This window comes from Phycodurus eques, chromosome 4 (genome assembly GCF_024500275.1).
Source record: "Phycodurus eques isolate BA_2022a chromosome 4, UOR_Pequ_1.1, whole genome shotgun sequence".
Taxonomy (NCBI): Eukaryota; Metazoa; Chordata; class Actinopteri; order Syngnathiformes; family Syngnathidae; genus Phycodurus; species Phycodurus eques.
In genome coordinates this window covers 32,285,443-32,308,829 of record NC_084528.1, presented here as the reverse complement: position 1 = coordinate 32,308,829, position 23,387 = coordinate 32,285,443, and the positions used below count along the sequence as shown (strand labels likewise).

Genomic DNA, 23,387 nt, shown 5'->3' with positions numbered 1-23,387 from the left:
CTCTAAAAGCGATCGCTACCTAATAACGGGCGACATTGCGCGATATAGCGGGGGAACACTGTATCATGACATCTGCTTGTTTTTTTCATCCCGGAGGGTATTTGCTGGCAAATACTCTGAGGCCGTAGCGATATCAGGGCCCGGCCGTGAACGCGCCCGCACCACCCTCACCCATATCACCCGCGCTCATGTCAAAGTTTGAGGGGCGGGGTCGGGGGCGGGGTCGGGGGCGGGGCGGCTCAGTGTCAGTAAAAGCCTATCTATATGATGGACCTCCAGGATTCCCGAATGAACAGCGTGTCTAACCTGCAGTCGGTGGACATGCTCAACTCCTCCCAGGCCTCCATCGCCGGCATGGGCAGCTTCGGGGGGATGAGCGGCGGAGGCGGTGGCGGCCTGGGTTCGGGCCTCGGCGGCCAGCCGCGGGCCGGCGGCAGGCTGTCGGGCGGCTCCGGCGTGTCCGGCGGCCCGCGGCCGAGCCGGATGAGCGCCGCCGACTCGCTGTCCCAGCAGCAGCAACAGCAGGCCGCCGCCATGCGCTACCCGCTTTCCTTCCAGAATCCCCTCTTTCACCTGGCGACGGCGGACGGGCCCCGGCACCCGCACCGGCAGCCGCAGCACGGGCGCGCTCAGCCCCCCGCGCCCCTGCTCCTGGCCCCCGAGCCGGAGCCCTCGCACCCCAGCTACGTGGCGCAGTTCGCCCACGGGGGCTTCTCCCGCAGCGAGGACCTGTCCACCCTCAGGACCCGCGACGGCCACCTGGGCCAGCCCAGCATCATCCACTCGCACAGCTACAGCGACGACTACGGCAGGGCCGACTACGCCCGCCGGCAGATGTCCGTGCACATGCAGGTGCGCTACGGACGCCCGTGGACCTTGACGCGTACCGCGAATTCCCGTCGTCGCTGCGACGTCACGAGGACAAATCTTGTTTGAAACCTCACTTAAAGGCAAAAAGAGTCCAAGAAAGATCGATTCAGAGAATAATAATAATACATTGCGCAAATGTATGCTGTACATTAGAAAATAAGGTCCTTTTTTTTTTCTCGTATACATTTTGAAAAATATATTTTACTCAGGTACAGCTCAATGAATTAGAATATATTTATTGAACTTTATTGAGATGTACCTGTAATGTTGCGTGTTAGACTCATTTATAAACTCAATTAAAATGCGTATCTTTTAAATCTATATATATGTACATTGTAAAATAAATGATTGAAAACAAGAAACAGTCAAGTATGTTCCATTATACATTTGGGAATATTACAAAATGTTTGAACATAAATATGAATTACGGAAAAGAAATTATTTCACTCATAAAAATTGTAAATACGTAAAAGGTTGGAATTATACACTTACATTTTGAAATACATGCTGTATTTAGAAAATTGTTAACACAAAATATATATGTATATAATATGAATTATGAAATGGATGACTGTGAAAAAATATTTTCAAGTGCATTACAAATTTTTTTTTTTTAAATGCATCTTTTTTTGGTGGGAGAATGTATGCTATGTAAATTAGGAAATAATTTCTGGAAAACAATCCAGAAATATATATAATAAGGTTAATTCTAAAACGAATCAAAATGAAAAATATACATTGTCTTTTAAAATAAGTATTGAGGGAATTAAGTTATACATATTCCATAGAAATATAAATGATGAAAACTATTTTTTTTACATACTATATGTCCCAAAATGGCAATATTGGGAGAAATATACATTGGGGAAAAAAATAGACATTTTGATCTTTGAGAATGAAAATATAAATATACAATAATAATGAGGTGTTTAGTGGACCTCCACGTTTTAAGTGGAAGTAATTCGAATCTTTTCCTGTCTGGGAGAAATGTCGTAAAATTCAAATCTTTCTAAATGACTCATTTTTGAGGGATGAAGAAGCTAAGATGCTAACAAACCATTTGCTTTGTCCTTTGTCAGGACAACATGCAGCAGCAGCAGCAGATGATGGGCCTGACCTCCCAGACGGGCACCTCCCACTCGTCCTTGGCCGCCACGCCTCCCTCCACGGTCCAGCCCCGAGGTCCGCCGCCTCCCGCCCAACGCGTCAAATCCCAGACGTCCCACCAGCTGTCGGTCAGCGCCGCCGCCGCCGCCCCGGTCAAGTCGCGGCCGCAGAGCGGAAACCTCCTCCAATCGCCCGAGTCGGCCTACGGGGCCGGGAGGCCGCAGCACGGCGGAGGCGGCCGGCAGCTGTCCGTCAAGGACAGCGCGGCGCCGGGGCTGCCTCGCCAGCAGAGCTCGGTCCGGGAGTCGGGGAGCCCGCAGGGCACCGGCAGCCCCGGCGCTCAGACGTCGCCCCAACAGCAGCAGCAGCAGCAGCCTCAGCCGCAGCAGCAGAACCTCCTCAAGCCCAACCTCGGCAAACAGGCCAGTGACACGGCGCTTTTCCATCCGGTATTTGCAGGAAAAAAATCGAGGAACGTTCCAGGAACTTAAAGGTTCTTTTGGCTAATTAGCTACACTACACCTCCACTGCAGTAGGTGGCGCTTGACGGAAAAGCAATGATGCTGTTGCTGTGGACAAAGATGCTCATTTCGATAAATGATTGTGTGTTTAATCCTGGAAGAAAAAGCTTCCTCGGGCTGATGAAGTAACGGCACTACACCTCCAATGCAGTAGATGGCAGTAAAAAAGAGAAAACCGGTGATGTCGTTACTTGGGACAGGACGCTCATTTCAATAAATGACTTACAGGAAAAAAAGACGTCCAGGAACTTGCAGCTCATCCCTTCCAGACAGAATTTGCCAAAATGCAAGTTCACATAGCCGTTGCAGCTTCACGCGTTCAGATAATAAGTTGTGTGGCAACAATTCCTTTCAACACAAATTCATCCATTTTCTCCCGCTTACCCGAGGTCGGGTCGCGGGGGCAGTAGCTTTAGCAGGGACGCCCAGACTTCCTCCAGCTCTTCCGAGGGGATCCCGAGGCGTTCCCGGGCCAGCCGAAGGACGTAGTCTCTCCAACGTGTCCCGGGTCGTCCCCGGTTAGCCACCTCATCTGGCTCCTCTCGATGCGGAGGAGCAGCGGCTCTACTCTGAGATCCTCCCGGATGACCGAGCTTCTCACCCCGTCTCTAAGGGAGAGCCCGGACACCCCGCGGAGGAAACTCATTTTCGGCCGCTCGTATCCGGGATCTCGTTCTTTGGGTCACGACCTACAGCTCGTGACCGTAGGTGAGGGTAGGAACGTAGATCGACCGGTAAATCGAGAGCTTCGCCTTTCGGCTTAGCTCCTTCTTCACCACAACGGACCGACGCAAAGTCCGCATCGCCGCAGACGCCGCGCCGATCCGCCTGTCGATCTCCCCGTTCCGTTCTTCCCTCATTTGTGAACAAGACCCCAAGATACTTGAACCCCTCCACTCGGGGCAGGATCTCATCCCCGACCCGGAGAGGGCACGCCACCCTTTTCCGACCGAGGACCACGGTCTCAGATTCGGAGGTGCTGATTCTGCCGCTTCACACTCGGCTGCGAACCGCTCCAGTGAGAGTTGGAGCTCACGGCTTGATGAAGCCAACGGAACCACATGAGATGATGTGGTGAGGCCACCAAACCGGACCCCCTTTATGCCTCGGCTGCGCCTTGAAATTCTGTCCATAAAAGTTATGAACAGAATTGGTGACAATTACGGCCCCTCCCACAGGCGGTGAGCCCATAGGAAGACACAAATTCCACTTCTGAAATAATAACAGAAAAAAAAACAAACCCAAAACTTCCAGAAACTTTTCGTCCTGGAATCAAAAGGTTCCTCATGACGAAGGTGCCGCAGAAGTAATTGCGCTAAACCTCCAACGCAGTCGGTTTGCAGTCAAAAAATTGGAAAGCCAATGATTTTGTTACCAGTAAAGCGATGATCACACGTTCCTGCGACTTGTAGCTCACCGAAATGTGTGTTCACACAGCCGTCGCGGCTTCACACATTCAGATAATGAGATGTGTGACGATATGTCCTTTCAACACAACCTCCGCCTCTGATAGGCGGCAAACACCCGGGTCAGATTCACCTAACACTACCTCTGAAGTTGGCAAATTTTGCGGGGTTCAGCGTCAAAAACCGCATCCTGTGCGCGTTCCAGCGGCCGGTGCGGCTTTGCGCATTCACATAATTAGATGCGTCGCGGATCGACGTTAGCGACTAAAAATGTAGCGGCAAATACGGCAAACCGATTCACTTGCTCGCCCCTCTCAGACAGAACCCACGTTCACGCAGCCGTTGCGGCTCGTCTCTCGCAGATCATCGGATGTCATCGGCGGGTTCGCGCTCCCGGCGTTGACGTTGTCTCATCCTCGCAGGGCTCGCAGGCGCCTTCGAGCCTCAACCCGCCGACGCCGGCCAATGAGCGGACGGTGGCCTGGGTGTCCAACATGCCGCACCTGTCTGCCGACATCGAGAGCTCGAGAATCGACCGCGAGGACTTCAAGCTCAAGGAGTACTCCAAGAGCATGGACGAGTCGCGCATGGACAGGGTGGGTCTCGCCGTGCCCGCCTTCTCGGCGCCCTTCGGTGCTGCCAGAACGCATTTCTGTTTGTTGTCGCTGCGCTCAAATACATCAAACCGCGTGGTTTTCATTTCGCTGCTGTCAGAGCAGATTTATGGTGCAGTCAGAGCACTTTTTCTTTTGGTTCCAGTCTGTCAGAGGATTTGTTTTTGGGTGCACTCAAGTACATCAAACTTCGTTGTCGTAATTTTGGTGCTGTCAAAGCTGTTTACTGTATTCTGTTATTCTTGTTCCACACACATCCGACGTATTCTTGCGCAAAGAAAAAAGCAATTGTAGGTTTACTCCCCTTTCGAAAGGCGGGCGATGAGCGACGTGCGCGTCAGCCAATGAGAGTGAGGTTGTTGTGCGTACAAAACAAAGGTGAAAAGAGTTGCCGTCGTCCGGCAGGTGCGCGAGTACGAGGAGGAGATCAACTGCCTGAAGGAGCGTCTGGTGATGTCGCACAAGAAGCTGGAGGAGTACGAGCGGCGCATGCTGACGCAGGAGCAGCAGACCAACAAGATCCTGCTCCAGTACCAGAACCGGCTGGAGGACAGCGAGCGGCGCCTGCGCCAGCAGCAGCTGGAGAAAGACTCGCAGATCAAAGGCATCATCAACAGGTAAACGGCTTGCGATGTAGGCCCGCGGCCACGGGGGGCGCTGCGGAGCCGGAGAAAGCGGGGACGGACCGGACCGCGCACGTGCCTTGCCTTAGGAGTTGACTTCCTCCCGTGATTAGGCTCGTAACCCAATGGACTCGGGCCGGGTCCGGAGCGAAACCTGCGGTTGGCGCCCCGAGCCGGCGGTGTCCAAACTACGGCCCGGGGGCCATTTGCGGCCTGCCCCCCGGCATATACTCAAAATAACATTGCGTATTTACACACACAAAAAAAAGCGGAGGGGGCTGCGACGCCCACATTCTCCACGTACGACGCCCCTGACAACCACAACTATTAGCGTGACGGATGAATTGGCTTCGTGTTGTTTTTCCAGAGACAAAGCAATCAAATTTCTCCATGACGGTGAATCAAGTTCATTCCATTTCAGAAGCAAAAAAGTTTTCCTCCGCTTTCTGCTCCGCATCAGGTTTCAGTTTGTAAACATATCCCGTTAATGATGCTCAAGTCAGCTTGACTACAAGTTGCTCTCGTAAAAGATGACATTCAGCTGCTGCTCTGCGCGTTGGCGAATCTACACCCCAAAAACACCCCCAACCGTTTGCTTTATCACCTCTAACACAAAACTGTGACTTCGCAGTTTTGCAAAAACATATCAAAACAACATGTAATTGCTTGATGGATCGCTTTGAGTGTGTTTAATACCTACATTAAAGTTATTTTATCGTGGCCCTTGCACCGTTCCATTTTTTCTGAATGCAACGAAGGTTTGGACACCCCTGGTTTCGAGTGTCATCGGCGGGTTGCGAGACAGAGACTGGAAGAGTCACAGAAAGGCACACAAGTAGACGTCCTTGCAAATGCATTTTGCACCCTGGGCAAAAAGTACTCGAACAATCGGACATTCAAAAGGTCAATCAAAAATTGACCCGGTTAAGGCTTAAAGTGCATTTTAGCTCGATCCAGAAACGTCAACCTTTTTGGGAGTAGTGCAGCTCACAGTTTACTGTGTGAATGCAGCTAAGGAACTTTTCACAACTTTTCCAGTTACAGTAGCACATGCGGATGCCTCCCAGTCGGATTTCATTGTTCCCGTTTCCACATTTTCCTCTGCGAAGGAGCCTTCGTGAAAGTTTCCTCGCCGTTTTCTGTGGAACCAAACAGATGCAAATAAAACAGCAGACTGGTTGAAACCAAAGCCTTTCCCTTGTTTGGACTTTGAGAGGGTTAAATCCACTCAAGCGGTCGCGCTTGTCCTTGCTCGATGTAGCATTGGAAAGGAATACGGGGAGCGACGGCGCCCTTGGATAGAGCGGCAAAAGGAAAAAAGGGCAAAAGTGCTCATTGAATTGTCTTCAAAATGGACTATTTTCTCCAAATGTATTTATTTAGTTAGTTTTTTTTTTTTTTTTAACTCAAAAAGGATAGACATTGCCTATTCTTATACAATAACCATTTTTCCTCTCCAGCAACTTTTTTCTCCATTAAATCTTAATTTTATTTTTCAAATTTACAGCTTTCTGTTTTAAAAATAGTTTTACTTTAAAAAAAACAAAAAAAACAACAACAATTTTCTCACCAAAACGTTAGACTTTATTGTCATAATATTACCATATTTGTCTCGGTGGGATTATTAAAAAAAAAAAAAAAGTCATTATCTTGAAAGAAAATCTCAATAAATGTTGTGAACATTTTCTTCCAAAGAAACATTTTCTCAATACAATCCTACATTAGTCTTGTAAAAATCTAGTCTTTTTTGAGAAAGTATACATTTCTCCAAAAGCATGATGACATTAGACTTTATTCCTAATCAAACATTGATATAATACGACTCAATTCTAGAAAAAGCTTGACTTCTCATAGCATACGTGAAGCTTTTTTTCTTTTTTCAGTGTGACCTTATCATTGTTTTGTAATAAAGACGGAACTCATCGATCATTTTCGATCAATTTGTATGCGATTCTGAGCTGAAATTTCAAATGTTTGAAGTCAGACTTTAGAGTGCAAATTTTGACGATAAAGTTCAATATTTTTGTATTGTTGTATTGTGTTTATTTGCAGTGCGGTGAAAAGTATTGGCCACCTTCTCAAATTCTTGTTTTTTCCCCCCACCTCAATGTTTAAGATCATCAAACAAATGCAAATATCAGAGCAACATATCACAAGTAAACATAAAATGCAGTTGTTCAATTTTGCAAACCCCAATTTCAATAGTTTAATGTCCAAAGTGAAAAATGGGATTGTTTTTATCCAGATATTTTGTCATTTTGAATTTGATGCCTGTAAAACATTCCCAAAAAGCTGGGACAGAGGCAACAAAAGACTGGTAAGGTTGAGGAATGCTCCAAAAACACCTGTTCGGAATATTCCACAGGTGAACAGGTTCGTTGGAAACGCGTGAGTGTCACGATCGGGTATAAAAGGAGCATCCCCGAAAGGCTCAGTTGGTCACGAGCCAGGATGGGGCGAGGTTCACCACTTTGTCAACAACTTCGGCACAAAACAGTCCAACAGTTTAAGGACAACGTTTGTCAACGTACAATTGCAAGGAATTGAGGGATTTCGTCATCTACGATCCATAATATCATCAAATGTTTCGGAGAATCTGGAGAAATCTCTGCAAGTAAGCGGCCAGGCCGAAAACCAATATCGAAGGCCCGTGACCTTCGATCCCTCGGGCGGCACCGCATTAAAAACCGCCATCGTGTTAAGGATATTGCCTGCACGTGGGCTCAGGAACACTTCAGGAAACCATCGTCGGTTAACACAGTTGGTCGCTATATTTACAAATGCAAGTTAAAACTCTACCGAGGCAAAGCAAAAGCCATATATCAATAACACCCGGAAGCTTCTCTGGGCCTGTGCTCACCTGAGATGGACTGAAGCAAAGTGGAAAAGTGTGCTGTGGTCTGACGAGTCCACATTTCAAATTGATTTTAGAAATCATCGATGTGGTGTCCTCCGGGCCAAAGAGGAAAAGCGGCGGCCCTATTGTTATTAGCGCAAACTTCAAAAGCCGGCATCCGTGATGATGTGGGTGTGTGTTAGTGCCCATGGCATGGGTAATGTGCACATTGGTGAAAGCACCATTCACCATTCATGCAGAAAGGTACATACGGGTTTTGGAGCAACACATGCTGCCATCCAAGCGACATCTTTTTCAGGGACGTCCCTGCTTATTTCAGCAAGACAATGCCAAGCCACATGCTGCACGTGTTACAATAGTGTGGCTGCGGAGTGAGTGAGTACTGTGAGCACTAGACTGGCCTGCCAGCAGTCCAGACCTGTCTCCCATTGGAATTGTCTGCAGGCGCATTATGAAGCGCAAAATACCACAACGAAGATCTCGGACTGTTAAGCAACTGAAGTTGTGCATCAAGCAAGAATGGGAAAGAAGTCCACCTTCAAAGCTTCAACGTTTAGTGTCCTCACTAAACGCTTGAGTGTTGCTCAAAGGAACGGTGATGTAACACAGTGGGAAACATGCCCCCGTCCCAGCGTGAGCAACATTTTGCAGGCATCAAATTCCAACATGAAAGAATATTTGTAAAAATAAAACAAACATGATCAGTTTCAACATTGTCTGTGTACTGTATTCGGTTGAATACAACTGGCCCCGTGTGAAAAGGTAATGGCCCCTTAAACCTAGTAACTGGCAGCAACAACTGAAATCAAGCGTTTCCTATAACTGGCAATGAGTCTTTCACATCTCTGTGGAGATATTTTGGCCCACTCTTCCTTGCAGATTTTCTAAATTCCGCAACACTGGATTTCACTTTTACTCGCTGGTGTGTTTTGAATGGTTGTCCCGCTGCAGAGCCCAAGTGCGAACTGATGGCCGAACATTCATCTTCAGGATTTTCTAGTGAGGAGCAGAATTCGTGATTCCATCAAACACACCAAGCCGTCCAGGTCCTGAAGGAGAAAAGCAGCCCCAGACCGTCACACTACCACCACCATGTTTGACTGTTGGTATGACGTTCTTTTTCTGAACCTCTGTGCTTTATTTACACCAGATGTAACGAGACACACGCTTTCCAAAAAGTTCAACTTTCGTCTTGTCAGGCCATAGAATATTTTCCCAAACGTCTCGGGACTCATTGATTTCTTTATTTATGATTTTATTTTTTGGGCAAAAGTAAGATGAGCATTCATATTCTTTTTGGTCAGCAGTGGTTTTGGCCTTGGAACTCTCCCATGGATGCCATTTTTGCACGTGTCTTCCTTATTGTTGAGTCATGAATCTTAACTGAGGCAAGAGAGAGGCCGCCTGCAGATCTTCAAATGTTGTCCTGGGTTCCTTTGTGACCTCCTGGATCCGTTTTTGTAGGCCAGTTCACCAATGTTCTATGTTTCCTCCATTTGTGGATAATGGCTCTCACCGTGGTTTGCTGGAGTCATAAAGCTTTAGAAATGAATCTGTAACCCTTTCCAGACTGATAAATGTCAACGACTTTATTTCTCGACTGTTCTGGAATTTCTTTGGATTGTCATTTTGTCGCAGCTTTTTTTTTTTTTTTTTTTTTTAGATCTTTCGTCCGAGTTGATTTAGTCGGGACAGATTCTGTTCAAGTGATTTCTTGATTGAACCGGTCTGGAGGTAATCAGGCTTGAGCGTCATCAGTGACAATTAACCAAACATTGTGATTGGCCGCAATGAATTCATGATTTTACAAGGGGGTAATGACTTTTTAACACAGGGCCAAGTCGCTTTGAATATTTTTTTCCCTTAATAAATACAATTACCATTTGAAAACTGCATTCTATGTTTACTTGGGTTATCTTAGTCGGATATTTACTTCTGTTTGACGATCTTAAACAGTAAAGTGGCATAAACTATGCGGAAATCTAAGAATTTGACAAGGGGGGCAATACTTTTTCACAGCGCTGTAATTAACGAGTCGGGCAAAAGTTGTCTGTAGGATTTCTTGTCTTTTCCTCATGGCCTTAATATATCTTGTGTTTCACGAGGTCACTGTTACCCTTAATTGCATTTTTGCAGTTATACATAAAGATGAATAAGTATTTATCATATCATAAGTCGTGAATATTAAATACAAGTGTGCAGTGTTGAATCAAGGAGGGTGTTTGTTGTGTCGCAGTAAGATATAATCTATTTTTAAGACATAATCTATAGCACATATTGAAGTGTGTGTGTGTGTGTGTGTGTGTGTGTGATGCAGGAGCCATAACAATAGTAGTACTGTATGAAATGTGTGTGTGTGTGTATATATATATATATATATATATATATATATATATATGCAACAATTTAAACCTTGCAATAGACAACTTTTTAGCCGCAATAATCCATACAAGCCCAACTAGAAGTTGTATTTTGCCGTTTTTGTGACTTGAAATCATTTTTAAAGACTGCACATAATATTTATTGAAGAGAAAATTATATGAATATAGTATATGTATGTGAGCATGCGTGCATGCGCGTGTGTGGCAGTTGTTGCCCCGAGCAACAGCCGAGGGTTTCGACTCAGGCCACAACATTAGGTACACGCTCAGTGCGATCCTGCACTTAATGCCGGGAGGTGTTCCTAATGATTTGTCCCTGTCATATAGAAACGTGAAGAAGCAGCTCTCAGTTTGATGCATTATTTTGTTGTTGTTGTTAATAGTTATTGGGAGGCCGGTGTACCTAATGAAGCGGCCGTTTCCATGTACATCCTCTTGTCTTATTTCTCTGTAGCCAAAGTCTTCCGACATTGTGACGTCACGACTTGAAAAGTGCTCATGATGATGACTTTGTTTTTTTTTTTTGTTGTTGTTTTTTTTTCATGTAACAAACGTCACCCATATGCATCATTGCCCTTTTTACGCTCATGTCAAAACGCTTTTCAGTGACATTTTCTGTGTGCTTGCTCGATGACTTATTTCTTCTTTCTTTCTCTCTATCTTTTTTTGTGAAAACAAAAAGTCTCAACGCTGTTTCTCCAATAAAACATCCAAACGCTCATGTTTGAAACTCCGCCTGTGGATTTTTTTGGTTTTCTTTACTTTGTGTGTCTTCACTGGAATTTATGTGTGTGAGTAAAATATAAATGGAGACCTCAGCCAAGGAAACTCAAACCCCCCCCCCCCCCCCCCCCAAAAAAAATCACGACATGCCCTTCCACTCTGATCCTGTAGGTGGCGATAATTTGAAGGGCAGCATCCTTTTTGTCCTCCTCAGCTCCATCGCCAAGTGAGCGCACCTTTATTTGAATCCTCATTCCAATTGGATGTACCGTGATATTATAATAAAAGATTATTCTTCTCAATCTTCAGTCCATTCTAATACTGAACGTTTTCAGTAGTTTATTTTCGTGGCGGAGAAAAGTCAAAATGTTTGAGTGTTTTAGGGCACTTTTCCATATAATATTTGTCTTTCTTTCTTTGGAAATGAACCAAGCTCCGTGGTCAAAATGTAAACAGACATAAAAGCGAATCAGTTAAGTCTGTGCACATTGCAGGTTGATTTGAAACAGAATCCACTTCACTTTGTGGTCCACTTCTGGTCTGATGGAGGCAAATTCAATAGTGAAGTGAACCGGAACCAATTTATGTTGACATTGTAAATGGATTTATAACCAGATCCATTTCTGTTTGTCCATCCATCCATTTTCTGAGCCGCTTCTCCTCACTCGGGTCGCGGGCGTGCCGGAGCCTATCCCAGCTGTCGTCGGGCAGGAGGCGGGCTACACCCTGAACTGGTCGCCAGCCCATCGCAGGGCACATAGAAACAAACAACCATTCGCACTCACAGTCACGCCTACGGGCAATTTAGAGTCTCCAATGAATGCATGTTTTTTGGGATGTGGGAGGAAACCGGAGTGCCCGGAGAAAAGCCACGCAGGCACGGCGAGAACGTGCGAACTCCACACAGGCGGGGCCGGGATTTGAACCCGGGTCCTCAGAACTGTGTGGCTGACGCTCTCACCAGTCGTCCACCGTGCCGCCCATTTCTGTTTCTATCCACTTAATCTAAACGAGCCTCGATCAATACAATAACAAAACAGTGCAAAAATTCAACTTGGCCACTTTGCATTCCCATTGCAAATTGATTTGAAACAAAATACGTTCGTCTTTCTCAGTCCACCTCAGGTCCAAATGGTCCCTGGTCAGTTCAATATGACGTAATAATAACGTGCCTGGATCACTTTGCATTCCCATTCATCATTCTCATCAAAGAGGATCCACTTCTATTTCCAATCCGCAATGGCAAGTCAAGGCAAATGCCAACATGGACAACTTTGCATTTACATTGAAAACTGATTTGAAACAGGATCCAGTTTCATTTTGGACTTAATTCAAGGTGAAAGTGAGCCAGGACCACTTTGCGTTCACACAGTAAATTGATTTGAAACAGGATTCAGCTCTCTTTTTGGTTCACTTATAAATGGACTGCTTTCAATGGAATGACAATACAAGGTGAAATTGAACCAGGACCACTTTGCGTTCACATTGCCAGTGAATTTGAAACAGTGGCAATGAAGGCACGGTTACATTGAAAACAATTTGAAACAGGATCCAGTTTAATTTCTAAACCACTTCAGGTGTGAATCAGTCAGTACAAGATGAAAGTGAACCAGGACCACTTTTCATTCACATTGCATGTTAATTTGAAACTGGATCCATCTCTCTTTCTGGTCCTCATAAGTTCTGTAGGGTCCTCAATCACCACAATGGCAATACAAGATGAAAATGAACAAGTACTACTTTGCATTTACATTGAAACTCGATTTGAAATAGGATCCAGTTCTCTTTCTGGTCTCCTCCAGCTGTGACTCAGTCAAAGCAAGGTGAAAGTGAACCAGGACCACTTAGCGTTCACATTTTGAATTGATTTGAACCATGATCCAGTTCGTTTTTTGGTCCACTTAAGTTCTTAAGGGGTCTCAATCAACAAGGTGTCAAAAAAATAGCTGAAAAAAAAAAGAAGAAATTTGTGTTTACGTTGAAAATGAATTTGAAACAAGAGCCAGTTTGATTTCTGACCCACTTCTGGTCTGAATCGCTGACGAGAGGGCGACAGTGAACCGGGCCCACTTTGCATTAACATTGCAAGTTAATTTGGAACAGGCTCCAGTTCTCATTCTGGTCCACTGAAGTTCAGAAAGGACCTCAGTCAACAGCGGTCAATAGCAATACACGTACAATGCAAAAGTGAACTAGTACTACTTTGGGTTGACATTAGAAATGCAATTGAAACAGGATCCGGTTTTAATTTCTGACACGCTTTCGGGTGTCAATCAATCTCAATACAAGATGATAGTGAGCCAGCAGTTTTCTGTCCAGATGAGAACTCCTGCATGAGGTGATTGAGAAACTTTCCCGGTTGTTTTTTAGCGCTAACCTTCCTCTCACCCCTTGGAATTCAAATCCTTCCCTGGCACTTTGGATTATCTTCAGGCCTGGGAAAATCAGCGAATTAGTGAGGGGGGGGGGGGGGGGGGGGGTAGTGCATCCGTCAGCTTTCCGGGATCTTTGAAACGATTAAGATGAAGGATTTATTTATTTAATTTGTCTAAACCCCGCGAGCACCAATTCCCAGGGGACGCTGTTGATCCGGCAACCCCACCGTTGGTTCTTTGAAAAATATTGGCATCGCCCGCCTGCCCCGTTTTTTTTTTTCCTGATGAATCTGTTCATCTGTCACTTTTTTTCCCCCTCCCGTCGTCGTGCTGCCTCTCCCTCTGTCATCCCAACCCCCCTTCTACCCTCTTCTCGCCACTTCTAGCACCAAGATGCATAGCTGGGGAGGATAACATACGGGAAGGACACGTCTTTGGGCCCAAAAGACCAGATTATTTCGTACTGTATAATCGCTAGATAGGTTTATTGTTATTATTTTTTTAATTGTTGCCTAAAAAAATGACTGGCAATCCCTTTGTGGTGATTTGGGAGTAGGGAATGAGAGAATGATCGCTGCGTTCAGAATCATTCGTCGTTACCTACTCCCAAATCACTATAGTGGCGTTTTCAAGTATACAGTATATATGCAGTTGTCTTCAATGATTCGTCGAATAATCTGAAATCACGAAATAGGGATTTATATATTGTGGGCTAAAAAGTTGACTGGAAATCCCTTTGTAGTGATTTAGGAGTAGGGAATGAGAGAACGATTCCGGACAGCGCGACTGCATTCGCAATCATTCGTCGTTCCCGACTCACAAATGACTATTAAGGCACTTTTATATCGTTGCAAAGTATATATACAGTTGACTGAAACAATGTATCGAATACTCCCTAATCACGAGAGAGGTGTTTTTTTTTTGTTTTCTTGATAGTGAATTGTATCCAGTAGTTGACTCATCAGTCAAATGAAAATGAAACCAGTTTCAAGCCAGGGTTCGCGTTTGACGTTCGGGTTTCAAACCAGAATTAAGGCCGCGACACGCCACGCCGACGGTCGGGCCGATTCAACGTTGAGTTGGCGACGGCCATTGGCGACGATCGATCACTCCGATTGGCTGTCGTCGCTGACGTATCCGAGGACCCGTCCACCCGGTGCGGTTTCACCATGATTTTGTCGTATTCCTATTAGGAGGCAGTACGTGGTCGTCCGCCGTCGGGTGAAGTCAGCGCCGTCAGTGTCCGCCGTCGCTTTAACCCGTCCCGACGTCGGGCGGGTTCCGCCTCAGCCGTTCTGGTTTCAAATTCGGCTTCCGACCCTCGTTTAGGTTCTCAAGCCGAGGCGAAGCTTTCAAAATCAGTCCAGGAAAATGAGCCTAAAATGTCGGCTTGAAATTCCAATGGTTTCCTTTTTCTCCCGTCATAATGCTGCCTCTCCTTTTGTTATCCCAACCCCTTCTACCCGCTTCTACTACCAAGACTCATGGCCGTGGAGGATGAGATACGGGGAGGACACGTCATTGAGCCAAAAACAACCAGGATTTTCCCAGATCAGGTCTGTGAGCTGCCGCCTTGTCACCAACTCTTCTTCTTTCGTTTTCCCTTCTTCTTCTTCTTCTTCTTCTTCTCTTTCCCAGCGTGGGCTGCTCTTGTTCATTTTGCGTGTGCGTGCTCCCTGGAACTTGGGCTTTTGTGCACTGGCGCTGCGGAGATGCGCGGTGGCGGGCTCTGTCCTGTTTTCCCGTTTTGGCCGCCGAGCATGACTCCGCCCACTTCTTATTCGCACACACCGCACCGAGCGAGGCCGACACACACGCGGCGGTCCTCCGTGTCCCGTGTTTCATTGCGCCGTTTCCTTAACCTCCTTCATCGTGGCTGTGTCGGGAATCATTCACTCATTCCCTCCTCCCGATTCGACCGCCCGCGCTGAAGTCCTCTTTCGAAACGCCCGGACTTGCGCGTGCTTCCGATTTACGCCGATGCTCCCGACCGGACTTCTGTCACTCGAACCGCAGCTGTGAATGAAGGCGGCCTTACCGAAGAGGCCCGATTCATTGAGCCGGGCGTTTGCGAATGTCGTCGAAATCTGCGCAAAAGATAAAGCGCGCTCGAAAGACCCTGTTAAGTGAATTCCGAGATTTGCTACCAAATGCGTTGCTGAAAGCGCGCAAAGACTGAGAAATACGTGCTACTCAATTTTGAAAGTCATACTGTTTTCTCCACTTCAGTTTTCCAGATTTTTGGGCCGTGGCTAAAACGGCGCACAGCGACGCATTTCGTCCCCCGGGCGCGAACTTTCGCACTTTCGTTCTTGTCAGCGGTTATCCGGTGCGATTGTGACATCCAGATAGCTAGCTAGCTAGGTCTAAACGCCAAAAATACATCTTCCCTTCGGATAGTCTGCTTGCGTCGCCGCTTTAGAGTGCCTCGTTGTCAGCCGCGGGTGTGCGCACGTCATGCAGACGAAAGACGGAAGAGTGAGGAGAAGGGAATGTTTTTGTTTTTGTTTTCTTTTTTGAGCCGGACTCGACAGTGAGTGTGTTAAAAGAGGCTTCAGGCTGGCGTGGCCACTTAAGAGCGCCTCGTTGTTGCCATGCGGAAAAGCCCGACGCGATGGCCTGATGGCATATATTCCGACCACCGCAGGCTTTAAGCAGACGTATTTTCACAGTTGTTATTACGTGTAAGCATAAGAAAGACGCTTGATGAAGCGGCATCCATGTTTCCAGGTCGCAGTCATATTTCTCTTTTTGATAGAGTGATGACAGTTGAGCGGGGCGGGAGTTCATCAATTTTCATCTCATTTTCAGAGGTGCAACAATTAATCAGGTCATCGACAACTAATCGATGATCAAACGAACTATTTTGATTGTCGATTCATCGTTTTGAGGTTGAGGTTTGACTTACAGGCTCTCAACTGTAAATATTCTCTGATTTCTGAAGTCCTGCGCGAAAGCAGACCGATTATCTTTGTGTTTCATCAAAATAAGACATTTGCGACCATCTGTTTTTACTTTGGAAAACAATTCTCAAACTGTTTTGCCTGTTTTCTGACACGCTACGGACCAAACGAGGAACTGAATCGTAATCAATTTGGTTGTGTATGCACTGCACTGTAAATTTGAAACAATGTCCGGTTTTTGATTAAAAGGGATGGAAATATATATATTTTTCGTGATTCCTTGATTAATCCAAAAACAATCATCGACAGATGAATCAATTATGAAAGTAATCATGAGTTGCAGCCCCACTCATTTTCTATTCTTGGCGGTAGTTTTTTTTGGTTTTTTTTCATCATTGAAATTTGGCGGCGTTTTTAATCACACTCTTCTCTGCCGTGGGCCAAATTTACCAGACTTATTCAGCTTCACTTGACAGGGACTTTCAATTTCAAAAGGCACTGCGTTCGATTATCAGGAAGCGCTGAGAGCTGGCTTCCGCCGAAAGGGCGAGATCGTCGAGGATGTGGCCGCCGCGGGGGAAGTGTGCGCGGTCAGACGGCTACCGATAAAGAAAAAAAACAAACTTTGCGGACCTCCGTGAAAAACCCAATCTCGAGGTGGCCCACCAGCGCCTCCGCTTGATAGGAAGAAGTAGCATCCACGCTAGCAACGGCGGATGTGCTCGGAGAGGGGCGTGGCGTAAATACAAATGAAGGTAAGCAACTACGGTGACAAATCCGAGGATAACATGTACGAGAACCTCCATCAACGTTGTATTTCCCATTTCAAACAGTGGCGAGATAAACACACCTGGCAGTCTGCGCTACAATATTATTACCGCGTGTGGCGTCCATTGTAACGACATCTGAACTTTAAGTGATATGTGAGGTTTTATATTGCGCACGAATGGAAAAGCGCAAACTGCCCAAAATCTCGTTGTAGCCATTCGGGAGTCAGGAATGAGTGAATGATTCCGAACGCAGCGAATCATTCATTCATTCATTCATTCATTCCTTCCCTACTCCCGAATTACAATAAAGGCACTTTCAGCGGATATTTTTGGAACTCGCTCTGTGTGGTATGTAAAAATACCTTTGTAGTGGGTTCGGGCGTCGGGAATGAGCGAATGATTCCGGACGCGGTCGCTACTTTCTGAATCATTCATTCTGTCCCGACTCCCTGGTCACAGACCTTTTTACGGGCAAGTCGCATGTGGCAAAACCGCATATGGCGCCATTTGTAAACAAACCCTTCGATGGCATTGGACCAAAGGCAGAGAAATTGAGAAAACAAGGGAAATGGGGAATAGCCTTCTTCTCGTAGTTGGGAAGTCGGTCGAAAAGATGTCGCGTGAGGTCCGTTGTTTCCGCCGGAGACGTAACGCCGGCAGTGATTTCAATTTCAACTTCAACAAGTGAGATGATTCAAAAATAGACGCGGTAGAAAGTTTGACATCTCCAGAATCCAGACAGGATCCGCTTGCATTTCTGGACTACGACAGATATGAATGGCAGCGAAGTGAGTGCAATGGAAACTGTAGTAAAGTGAATCTGGATCACTTTGCCTTCACACTGAAAGTTGATTTTCAAACAGGATCCAGCTAATGATGAAAGTGAATCTGTACCACATTGTGTTTACGTCACAAGGTGATTTGAAACGGGAGCCAGCTCAAGGTGAAAGTCAACCACCTGGACCACTTTGCCCTTTACATTCGAAGTTGTTTCGAAACAGGATCCGGCTCAAGGTGAAAGTCAACCCGGACTACTTTGTGTTTACATTACAAGGTGGTTTGTAACGGGATCCATTTCAAGTTGATTTGAAACACGATCCTGTTCACTTCAGGTGTGAATGGTGCCTGAGTCAAGAGAATGTCGATACGAGGTGAAATTCAACCTGCACCACTTTGAGTTCATCTTGTGACTCGATTTGAAAACACAATCCAGTTCCATTTCTGGGCCGCTTCAGATGCGAATGGCACCTCAGTTAGTACAACGGAAATGTCGGAACTATAGTGACTTCGGATTGAAAGTTGACTTGAAACGGGATCCAGCTCAAGGTGAACGTGAACTCAATTTCCAGTGTAAATAGTGCCCCAGTCAAGGCAAAAGTGAACCTGGACCTATTTACATTCACATTGCGAGTTGATTTTAAATCAGGATTGAGTTCAAGAACATTCCCTCCCATTCTATCAGGCTGTGACATCCGTTGTGTTGCTCTTGTTGTTTCTTCTTGTTAAATGGGACCAAAGCATGTGGAGCAGATCTTTGGGTCGTAACGGTCGGCCACCGGTTGGCGCATGTTGAGGCCGCGCCGCGCCGCGCCGCGCTTCGTGCATGGCATGTCGTCTTGTGTCGGCTTCGCTGATGACATCATCTGTGTTTGTTGTGTTGTTGGTTTTGCGCCTTCCTCCTCCTCCTCCTCCTCCTTGTATTTTCTCCTCTTGTTGACGAGATACGGTGGTTTCTCTTAGGGGAGGCGTCAGTCCATCCTAGTGCAGCCTCGTCTCGCCCCCGTCCCACCCCGAGTCTCCAGGTAATAACCCCAGCCGACAATCTCTCTTTCTCTCTGTCTCTCTCTCTCTTTCTCTCTCTCTCTCTCTCTCTCTCTCTCTCTCTCTCTCGCTCTATCTCTCGCTGGCTCGCTCTCTCTCTCCATCATACCCTGCAGTTCTCAGTGTGCGTCCCTGTTGTCACTCACTCACACAGTGTATTCCTCTCAAAAAGTCCCATCATAGAAACTTCCGGACGTCCGTTGTACCAAGAAGAAAAAAGTTTGGAAGGTCCAGGTGTCAAACTCAGGGCCCGGGAGCGAGATCCAGCCCTCCACGTCACGAACGTTGGCCACAATTATTGAAATCGAACCATAAAAATGCAAATAGCCAACCCAGGGTTTGATTATGAGGGTTGTCACGTGGAAGGCCACTATTTGCGAGGGTTAGGGACCGTGCCTGACCGCCAATAAGGAAAATGTGGGTATAATTAACACTCTACGATAAAAAAAAAATAATAATAATAATAAGCAGCTGATCGGATAAAAATAACCACAAAGCGTGGTTTCCAAGCAAAACGGGATAGGTTCTCCCCCCAGAAATGTGAAAATAGGTGAATTTGTGAATCCCCAACCGCAAATATGTGTGCATCCACTTTGTTAGGTAAGGGACAAGAACTGGAACGCTCACGCAATGGTCAAACGCTAATTCAATTTGTTTTGTAATATTCATTTCATGTAAAAATAAATGAATTAAATCCATTTGAGACCTCAAATATACTGTATGAATATTATATATATATAAAATATTTTAGCAATACTAAGCTAGCTTTTGCACTGTTAACAAGCCGACGTTAGCCACGCCTGCTACATTGCTAGCATGACTGATTCGTAATAGAGTACAGTGTTAACACAACACCACTTTTATTTTTGTAATGTCCAATCACTTAAAAATCAAACTGCTGATAAACGTACGTTTTGAGCAGAAATGTTGCAAATTTTGTGTGCGCCGTTCTGTCTCGCTAATATCGTAGCACGCCGCACAAAACTGCGAAATGCCAGCTTTTTAAAAAATTGTTTTTTTAATTTATCTTCACGCGTGGGGTTTGTCACCGATGAATCATCTTTTAAGATCCGAAAAATCCTTATGTGTGTACCAGGCCTAATGTTACAAACGTGTATAAAATACACGTTTGTTTTAGGTTGAGCGTGAGGGGGAAATCGCTTGATTCGTCGGTGAATCTCGTCGAAGCGACTCGGGAACGAGTGAATGATTGCGAAAGCCGCCGCTGCGTTCGCAATTATTCTTTCATTCCCGACTCCCGAATCTTTGTAAAAGGACTTTCGGTGGACTAACCGGGTCTACGAAATAAAAATCCCTTTTGTAGTCATTCGGAAGTCAGGAATGAGTGAGTCAGAATCTCCGCGTCCGACCCCGACCTTCCCTGGAGAACACCGATGGACGTGCACACGTTCTCTTGCGTCTTTTTCGTGTCTTTGTGTCCTTTTTATGTCATTATGTGTGTGCGCTTGTGTGTGGGTGTGTTCGGCAGTCATGTGACCTTCTTGTGTTGTACTTTTAGTCGTATAAAAAAATTTTTTTTGTGCTAATAAACAAAGAGCGGCGACCCCCCGCGGAGTGGGAAGCTTACTTGGGTAAGTTTTGTCAATAAACATTCCAAGCCAGCCGAGCGCCGCGCGTGTCTCTGTCCGGCGTCGCCTTTAATCCGCATGTGTGCGCCCACCAACACACATCGGGTATTAAAAGCAATGCTTGTTGTGTTGAGGGGAGGGGGGGGGGGGGGAAACAACACCAATTACTGGCATCCGAGTTGGTTTGGTTCTGATTGAGAAGAGAAAAGGCCCACATGCGCACTTGAATATTTGGAATTGATTTGCTCTGTTGTTTTCTGTTGCTAAAGGCAATGGACACACAAACACGCACACACCATCACGCCGTCAGATGATTTTATTTATTTATTTTGTTTTTTTGTGATGCTTGTCCTTCTCTCCGCTGTACGCAAACCAACCCCCGCCTCCCCTCACGTCCTCCCCCTCCATCCCGCACCGCTGCTGCGTATCAGAGGCCGCCCTAAACCCGCCTTCAAGTACTTTTCCGTCTTCGTCTAGACGACGACCGCGGCGCCTATACCAAGTATATAACGCTACGGGGGGGGGGGGGGGGGGGGGGGCATTTGTCCAAACGATATAATGCGGCAATTTGTTGAGGGTGGTGGTGGGCCGGGAGGGTGCGAGTTTGGGGACTACCACATCGTTTGGGGGGGCAGTTTAAGACCGATTTTAGGGGGGCTGAAACGCCACAAACAAACAAAAGATATTTTTTTCTAATTTCTTAAAGAGGGGAAGTCAAACCAAACAGCCAAGATAATGTGGTTGCACAAGTGTGCACACCCTCTTATAATCGGGGCTGTGACTGCGTTCACAATCAACCAACCACGTTCAAATTCGTGTCAGACGTTCTAGTAGGCTTTTCCTGTCATGGGTTTTGCTTTCTAGCAGAAGCCTGGAGGTTTTGTCCTAACACTGGCCGCTATTTGAAGTGTTCCTCACTCTTCCTGATTTGTCTGGGTCTCATTCATGTATATAACCAAAAGGCTGCATTTGAACAGGGGTGTGTGGACTTTTTATAGCTGCTGCATATGTAGGCTGTCTGCGGTTATCAGAGCACATCTGTCTGAAATATGATTGCAAAGCTACTCCACCCGCGAGGGAAATTAAAGAAAAGGAAATCAAGTTTAAAGTACGGAAAAAGGTGAATAGTGAATGACTTTAAATACGTCTAATTTTAAAAAAGGGGGACAAAAACATAAAGAATGTGATTCAAACGAAAGAATAATCTTTGTTCAAATAAAACCTTTGCCACCAGCGATCATAATGAGTCGATGAAATCAAAATCTCTGTGAAAAAGTTACAAAATGAGTGAAACTACTAAGGGGGAAAGTTGAGAAATAACATTCGATGAAATCTCATTGATAAAGAGGTGACAAAGAAACATAATTGAAAGGAAGCGTTAGGGTTAGCGCACGCGCGCACGCACGCACGCACGCACGCACGCGTCGTCGTCGTTGTTGCTGCTGTTTCCGATCACGTGTCGCCGTGCTCGTTCTTCTTCTCATCCATCGGCATTTGTAACTCTTGTCCTCTTTCCCTCTCTCGCTTCTTTCTTCCTGTCTCTCTTTCATCGTTTGGTTGCGTCTGCCGGTTCCCGACCCGGACGGCTCCTCTTTGACTTCCGCTCTTCCCGTTGGTTTCCGTCCTCCCGTGTGGCGCGCCCCCTCGCCTCCCTCTCATCGCTCATCCAATGGCTTCCTCATCTTCTTCTCCTTCTCCTGTACGCCCCCCCGACCCCCGCCTCTCCCCTCTCTGTCTATCTGGCAATAGGAGAACCAGCTTTCCTCCTTGGGTTCAGCAGACCCCGGTGTGAAATGCCACGAAGGAGGAAGCGGCCCTCGGCACCTCCTCGGCGTCTCTTCTTCCTCTTGCGACCGGCCGGCGGAGAGCTCCGTGGCGACCGGACCGCCTGGCACGGCCCCGGGGGGGTCGCAGCGGGGTTAAACGCAGCACTGAGAGAGAGATAGAGAGAGAGAGAGAGAGAGAGAGAGAGATGCTCTGAAAGTATTTTTCCTGCGCACACAAAAAAAACAAAAGGGCTTTCTGCAACTTTGCGCTCTTGCGGGACAAGATAGCGACACACGGGCACACGCGTTTCCCTGCAGGAGGTCTCGCACCCCTTGAGTGGTCCTCAGTGCCTTGAACTCGGCCAGTGAGACCTCCCTGGTCCGCGTTTGACTGACAGCTGTCCGACTGACGAGCTTTTCTTCTCTTCTCAATATCAGAACCCAAACTGGTGCTAAACAACAAACGGTGCGATTGGTGTGTGCGTGCATGTGCGCGTACGCGACCCGCTCGCTTTCCTCTGCGCGCTTTTGCTTTCATTCTGTGTCGTCTTCGTGAATCCTGTTGTGTCAAACGTGTCTTGTTTGTCTCGGGAAACAAATCTGCTTGATTCGCTTCGCTTCGGGCAGCGGCGGCCTCGGCCCTTAGGGGGCGCTGAGCCAAATTGGATTTCCCACCAGCGCGTTGTCGCCTCTTCTTGACGACAACTGAAACCGATATTGCGTCGGTGGAGACGCACAAGTGCGATAATGTGCACAAAATCCACGAGCAATTTACACTAAAAAAAAGTGTTATAAAACCACTCGTTTTATATTGCACAGTGCGACAGCCTGACGAAATGAAGCTCCTCTCTTCACTTCGACACAGTTCCTTGGCACCGAGATGACACAAGATGGCAGCAAAGCACTGCTTTTAGATTAGACAGTGCTACGCCCAACCTAAATCAAGCTCTTCGGCTAACTTCAGTGTAGTTCTTCGGCACCGAGATGCCACAAAATGGTGCCAAAACCCTACTTTTACTATTGAGCAGCGCTACAAGCCTGACTAAATGAAGCTCGTCTCC

At 46.6% G+C, this 23,387-nt stretch overlaps 1 protein-coding gene across 5 annotated transcripts in view; it reads left to right on the top strand.

Moving 5' to 3' along the window:
• syngap1b (synaptic Ras GTPase activating protein 1b) overlaps positions 1-18,985 on the top strand; it is a 94,867-nt gene extending 75,882 nt beyond the window's left edge. For 3 of the 5 annotated variants that reach the window (XM_061675328.1, XM_061675327.1, XM_061675325.1), the window contains exons 16-17: positions 280-852; positions 1,950-2,484. In XM_061675328.1, coding sequence (XP_061531312.1) covers positions 280-852; positions 1,950-2,468 — 1,092 coding nt within the window. In that variant the 3' untranslated portion in view covers positions 2,469-2,484. Of the gene's footprint in view, positions 1-279; positions 853-1,949; positions 2,485-4,326; positions 4,501-4,923; positions 5,136-14,957; positions 15,034-18,890 lie in introns of those variants that run through there. The other 2 variants (XM_061675329.1, XM_061675324.1) reach the window with 2 other exon arrangements.
• Positions 18,986-23,387: the final 4,402 nt, after the last annotated feature.